The sequence below is a fragment of the Limulus polyphemus genome, unplaced genomic scaffold (genome assembly GCF_000517525.1).
Source record: "Limulus polyphemus unplaced genomic scaffold, Limulus_polyphemus-2.1.2 Scaffold3514, whole genome shotgun sequence".
NCBI classification, from domain to species: Eukaryota; Metazoa; Arthropoda; class Merostomata; order Xiphosura; family Limulidae; genus Limulus; species Limulus polyphemus.
Window position 1 is genome coordinate 1 of NW_013669124.1, and position 6,897 is coordinate 6,897.

The window sequence follows — 6,897 nt, forward strand, 5'->3', positions numbered from 1 at the left end:
CTATTTATGCATTTTTTTTTTTTTTTTTTTAATTTTGCTCAAAGCTACATGAGGGCTATCTGCACTAGCCATCCCTAATTTAGCAGTGAAAGACTAGAGAAAAGGCAGCTGGTTTTGAGTGAGATGGTTTACATTACATTTTTATGATACCAGATGCCAGGTTTCCGGATGGTTTAATCAGTTTCTCACATCGCTATCATGTGTCCCGTTCATAGATAGGGGAGTGCAAAATTCCCTCTGGTCTGATGAACTTGAGGTGAAGATGGTATGATCCTTTTTCCTACCCCACATGGATGTTGGTTCTCAGTGGCCTTGGTTTTGAATGTACTTGATTTGCTATGTACTTTTATCTGGTGTGGTTCCCATTCCATTCATTTAAAAAGTTCAATAATATATGGACATCCTATACTACATATTATAAATATTATACATACTAAGAAATATTATTAGAATAACTTATTTGTGAATTATTTGCACATCAAAAACTGCACTTGGAGGAATAATATGACACATAATTAAACTTAATCGTTTATCAGTCTACTTTATTATAATTAAATGTTGGTGTATCTGTACGATGGTCAAGTCGAGAGAGGTGGAACTGTGATAAAGTAAAGAAAATGTGTCAACTCACAGTGAGAAATTGTTATAATGTAGTGATTTACAGAAGTTATTTTAAAATGTATATTGTAGTAAAAGTATTTATTTTATACCTCTAGTAACAACAGAAGCTACTAGCCCACAAGAAGGATCTTCGTTTACAATCTTTGATTTTAAAATAAAAGAAGAAAAGTACGAAGTTCGTAATGATACTGAGGTAACTGTAGATTTAAAACTGTTATGATTCTTTAATTAGACAAAATAATTAGATATTTTTAGAGAACATGTATACAACATTCAAGTTGTATGATATCTTACTATAGATGATAATTTTGTTTTTTATTAATTAACATTTGTAAAAAAAAATGTTCAGCTATGAATAAGAATATATAACTTTGATAAACAGTAGACTGATGATAACAACAATAAACATTTGACATGTGTGTGTAACAAATGTTTCAAAATATACATATTTCATTTTCAACAAGGTATATTAAACAAAATTTATAAAGTTCAGTATTGGATGATCCAGATGGGGTGGTTGTTGGTTTCATCATGTGTACAAAGATTGATTATTCCTTTTTTGTGTGTTTGTTATGTAAATCAGTTTTCTAGTGAAAATGTTACTTAGTTTACAAAGGAAATTTACCAGTTATGATTCAAAAACAAAAATACCATTTGTAAGCTTTCAGGTTTTACGTGTAGTATTTGTGTTCTGCAGTGATCTTTTTGTTTGTTTTAGAACACATTTGTCCAAGTAAAGACTGAACAAAGTGTTGATTCAACAAACGATGACATTATTTCCAATTTTAATGAGAGTGATGATGAAACTGTTGATTGTTCACAACATGATGTTATGAGTTTGAAAAGTGAACCAAAAGAGGAGTTTCAACAAATTAACTCTGAGTTAGAAGGTTTATCAGGTGAGTGTAAACTTCAATAACTATATCCATTAACCATGTGATGGTAGACTTAATACAGGGTGTTTATAAAGTCTATCTATTTCAGAGAAATAATAGTTAACTATTAATTTCAAATATAACATGATAGAAGGTGTACATTTACTGAATATTTAAGAATAAGGTTCTATAGAGCTCAAATCTTTCTGCAGCAATTCTGAACACATCCTGGAGCATTTCAGGGGTGATTTTTGTGAACAGCCGTTACAATGCGTGTACGTAAGTCTTGCAGATCCTTAACTTTCGTTTGATAGACGTTCAGATCTTGCTTCATCATTAACGGCTCCCGTTCTTTTGATTTATTCAATAATTAGTGTATTGTCTTGTCTGTAGGACCTGGCTTATGAAATTTTCTTTAAAACTTCTCTCTAATTTCTTTCTTTGAATACGCAATGTAACCACCATCACACACTTTTGCACCAATACCAATCAATAAAACCCATTATTTCACTGAAACAGATAGGGACTATATAAACAGCCTGTAGTATAAAAATGGTGTAACTATCTATGTAAGCTGAAGTCATCCCTTGTTGGATATAGCTCTCTTTTACTGTACTGTGTTAAATAATGTACAGTTTTTATAAAATAAAGTTTATAACACAGAATTGTCTTTATGGTTTATCTAAAGTCATTGGTGGTATTTGACAGAATAACTATTTACCATTGATCTGTTTTGGTGTATATATATATATACATTTTTAATTATTTTTTTTAATTGACTGTGTTAAACCATAATCATAGTTATTTATTTATTCAGTTAATAAATCATTAAATGTATATATATTCATTAATCCTTTTGTTTCTTTAAATGCATCTTTTTATTGTAGATCCAGATCCACACTTGAACAACTATTCTGGAAAACAGTTTCCTGGACATCAAATTGTAAACAAAAATCTGGGAAATGTTACATATTTTCTGGTTATTTACCATCAACAACGTTTTATCAGATATATTACCATCACTTGGATTCAGAAACTGGTCATTTAAGTCCAGATGATGTTTACTTTCTAATTCTTTGTTACACACATTGTTACTGCATGCTGTAGCTTCACTGTGAGGTCACATCCTGGTAAGAAACTGTACAGATGTGAAGAATATGGCAAACAATTTTTATCAGAAAGTGCTTTAAAAATACACCTGAGGATACATGTGCAGGAGAAATTATACAGTTGTAAAGTGTGGGGGAAGAAATCTAGGAGTAACAGTCAACCCCATGAGAAGGTACACACTGGAGATAAACCTTACAGTTGTTTAGCTTGTGATAAAGTATTCAAGACTAAAAGCCGTCTTTATACACATCAGAAGATACACGCTGAAGAGAAATCTTACAGTTGTTCAATGTGTGGCAAAGAATATGCAAGAAGCAGTCAACTCAAAACTCATGATATTACAGACACTGGAGAGAAACCATACAGTTGTGTAGTGTGTGGGAATAAATTATTAACAAATAATAATATAAACAAACATATGAAAACACATAGTAGGGAGAACCCATATAGTTGTGTAGTGTGTCATAAAGGATTTCTAAACATTAGTCATTTAAAAGAACATGAGAGAATACATACTGGACAGAAACCGCACAGCTGTGTAGTTTGTGATAAAACATTTAAGACTAAAAGAAATCTTGATACACATAAGAGAATACACACTGGAGAGAAACCATACATTTGTGTAGTGTGTAATAAAGGATATCGAAGCAACTGCGTGTTAAAACAACACGAGAAAGTACACACTGGAGAGAAACCATACACTTGTGTAGCTTGTGGTAAGCATTTTTCTAAAAGTAGTGGTTTAAAAGTACACCTGAGAACACATACTGGGGAGAAACCATACAGTTGTTTAGAGTGTGGGAAAACATATTTAACAAATAGTAGTTTAAATGTACATTTGAGAACACATACTGGGGGAGAAACCATACAGTTGTGTAGTGTGTGGAAAACATTTTTTAACAAATAGTAATTTAAAAATGCACCTGAGAACACATTCTAGAGAGAAACCATACAGTTGTGTAGTGTGTGGAAAAACATACTTAGCAAATAGTACTTTAAAAATACATCTGAGAACACATACTCAGGAGAAACCATACAGTTGTTTAGTGTGTGGGAATAAATTTGTAACTAATATACGTTTAAACAAACATATGAAAACACATACTGGGGAGAAACCATACAGTTGTTTAGAGTGTGGAAAAACATACTTAACAAATACTAATTTAAAAATACATCAGAGAATACATACTCGGGAGAAACAATACAGTTGTGTAGTGTGTAAGAATCAATTTTTAACAAATAGTAGTTTAAACAAACATATGAAAACACATACTGGGGAGAACCCATACAGTTGTGTAGTGTGTCATAAAGGATTCCTAAACAATAATCATTTAAAACGACACGAGAGAGTACATACTGGAGAGAAAGAGTACAGTTGCATAGTTTGTGATAAAACATTTAAGACTAAAAGTAGTCTTACTACACATAAGAGATTACACACTGGAGAGAGACCGTACATTTGTGTAGTGTGTAATAAAGGATATCGAAGTAATTGCCTGTTAAAACAACACGAGAAAGTACATACTGAAGAAAAACCATATAGTTGTTTAGTGTGTGGTAAAAGATTTTTTAAAAATAGTAATTTAAAAGTACATCTGAGAACGCATACTGGGGAGAAACCATATAGTTGTTTGGAGTGTGGAAAAACATACTTAACAAATAGTAGTTTAAATGTACATCTGAGAACACATACTGGGGAGAAACCATACAGTTGTTTAGAGTGTGGAAAAAGTTTTTTAACAAATAGTAACTTAAAAGTACATCTGAAAACACATACTGGGGAGAAACAATACAGTTGTGTTGTGTGTCGTAAAGTATTTCTAAGCAATAGTGAATTAAAACGACATGAGAGAATACACTGGGGAAAAACCATACAGTTGTGTAGTTTGTGATAAAACATTTACATGTGAAAATGGTCTTAACAGACATGAGAAGAAACACACATTAGAACACATGAAGTGATACAGAATAAGGAGAACCAAACAGTTTTGTAATGTATATTAAATAATTCAGAATAATTTATTTTAAAACTATTGGGAAACTTGTGGTGATGAATTCACATAACACACACTGGAGAGTAACTACTTTGTTGTTTGGAATTTGTAAGAAATAGTAACATAGAAAACATATGAATACACACTGTACAGCTGTTTAGTAAGGAAAGTGTAGGTATTTAAAAATACATAGAGTTAAAGGAAAATTTCAAATCTCTAAAGTCGAAGTGGTGACGTGTTGAAGGAAGATAATAAAAATATACATGAAGTTTACAAGTTTGTTGGAAATAAACTGCATAGCAAATACACTTGAGGATTAAACATTTCTCTTAGGTTGTGGATAAAGGAATGAATGCACTGGAGTCAAATTTTGAAGTTTATATATGATACAAATTCTTGATATGAAACCAGTATATGTAGTTAGAAGATAAATAGTACAGGTCGTGATGAGAACTTTTATCCATAGAGTAGATAAACAGTGTTTGTGTAATGAAAGATATTTATTGAAACAACAATTGATACACGTTTTTTTTTGTTATGTGTGTGGTTCTTTGACTGTAAAAGTTATAGTTACAATAAAATATGTAAACAATGTTACACTGGAGAAACATCTTGTGACTTTGGAAGATATACAGTAGCAAAGGATGGTAACTTACAAATGTAATGATTTAATTAACCTTGGAGAGAAACCATACAGTTGTAGTGTTTGTTGCAGTAACTTACACATTGTTTTTGGGTAACACAGGAGATCATCTACAGGTGAGATAAACATACTTTTGTGTAGAGTAAAGATCCGTAAGTGAAACAGGACAAACATTACTTTGGAGAAAAACACAAAGTAAGTACAGATCCTGCTTTGTCCTCCATCAATCTACATGTAGGTGTCTCTTCTGCCAAATAAAAAGCCAGAAACTTTGATCCAAACATTACATTTACATCTTCTCTAGTTAGTGGAACATGATTAGTAAAGGCCACAAAACCTTTTTGCTGTGTTATTAAGCAAGATAACAACTAGAGTGAAGCTAACATTTCATACTCTGGCAGAAGCTATTGCTTCAACGTCTGTATCATTCTAGCTGTTTAGATAAAAACACAGGAGCTTCTAACAAAATCTCAAAAATGGAAATATATCAAAATACAGCACTTAACAGCAGGTCTTGACCCTTTGGAACTTCGAAAATGACCTCCTTGAAATCACTACGACAGTTCACACAAACTTCTTTTTTTGCACCTGATCAAAACATAAGTTCAAGATACCTATTCACGTGACTTCCGCTGTCGTAACAATACCTATTCCCCCACTGATCTCGTACTATACATTTAAGTCTCCCCAAATTCATGATGTAGTATATGTTTTAAGTTTCGTAAAAAGAGAACAAACTTGAATTATTGGAACTAAATTTAGATACAATATACAATGCAACATTCACAAGAATAATGTATGTAAACAAAATATACAAGTATTTAAACATGGGAAAAAGATTACTGCAATAATAATTTTACAATACAAGATAAAAATTATCGCATGTATCGTGAAAATCGGTTACATAACGTTGTTTAAACTTAAAAAATGGGCCAGGTGGTTAGGGCACTCGACTCGTAATCTGAGGGTCGCGGGTTCGAATCCCCGTCACACCAAACATGCTCGCCCTTTCAGCCGTGGGGGCATTATAATGTCACGGTCAATCCCACTATTCGCTGGTAAAAGAGTTGGCGGTGGGTGGTGATGACTAGCTGCCTTCCCTCTAGTCTTACACTGCTAAATTAGGGACGGCTAGCGCAGATAGCCCTCGTGTAGCTTTGCGCGAAATTCAAAAACAAACAAACAAACTTAAAAAATGCAAAATCAAACCTTTCTTAATATAAGAAAGAATTTACAAAATAGGCTTCTCATAAATACTTCATTATTAAGAGTAAAGAAATAATAATAATACTGTTACGTCTCCGTTTGTTAATTGATTTTCCGTAACTTCGTTCCGACGAAACTTTAGCGACACAAGTCCTTACTTAATAAAACTGTTTTTTTCTTTCTGAATATAACTTTACCGATACACTTATTTTCAACAGTCGCTCTATAACAACGAACGTTAACTTCAACAATACTTTCTGATTGCAGTTCAATTACTCACTACCTACACACATTATCACGTTGTGAGCGTCTTATATATATACCAGACAAACACTATATCTAGTAATCTCCCGACAATTCACGAAGGTTCGAGAGAACGAGTGGCGTGACACTGCCCCCTACTTAGTATTGTTCGTCCCGAACAATAGCCACTTACAATAAACCAAAA

The 6,897-nt window shown here is 32.5% G+C and overlaps 2 protein-coding genes across 3 annotated transcripts in view; both read left to right on the forward strand.

The window, feature by feature from the left end:
- Positions 1-543: 543 nt before the first annotated feature.
- Positions 544-6,897, forward strand: part of LOC106469492 (zinc finger protein OZF-like) — a 105,415-nt gene continuing 99,061 nt past the window's right edge. Inside the window, exon 1 of one of the 2 annotated variants that reach the window (XM_022398027.1) lies at positions 544-814. The gene's annotated coding sequence lies outside the window, so the exon portion shown is untranslated. Of the gene's footprint in view, positions 815-1,384; positions 1,521-6,897 lie in introns of those variants that run through there. The other variant, XM_022398024.1, reaches the window with a different exon arrangement.
- LOC111088308 (gastrula zinc finger protein XlCGF17.1-like) lies at positions 2,611-5,197 on the forward strand. Its single transcript, XM_022398031.1, has 2 exons — positions 2,611-3,013; positions 3,687-5,197. The coding sequence occupies exons 1-2, from the start codon at positions 2,896-2,898 to the stop codon at positions 4,496-4,498; spliced, it is 930 nt and encodes a 309-aa protein (XP_022253739.1). The 5' UTR covers positions 2,611-2,895; the 3' UTR covers positions 4,499-5,197.

Coding starts and splice junctions, on each gene's coding strand:
- LOC111088308 (XM_022398031.1), top strand. CDS start 2,896: ATGTGTGGCAAAGAATATGCAAGAAGCAGTCAACTCAAAACTCATGAT. Junction 3,014..3,686: donor ATTATTAACAAATAATAATA/TAAACAAACATA, acceptor CTAATATACGTT/TAAACAAACATATGAAAACA.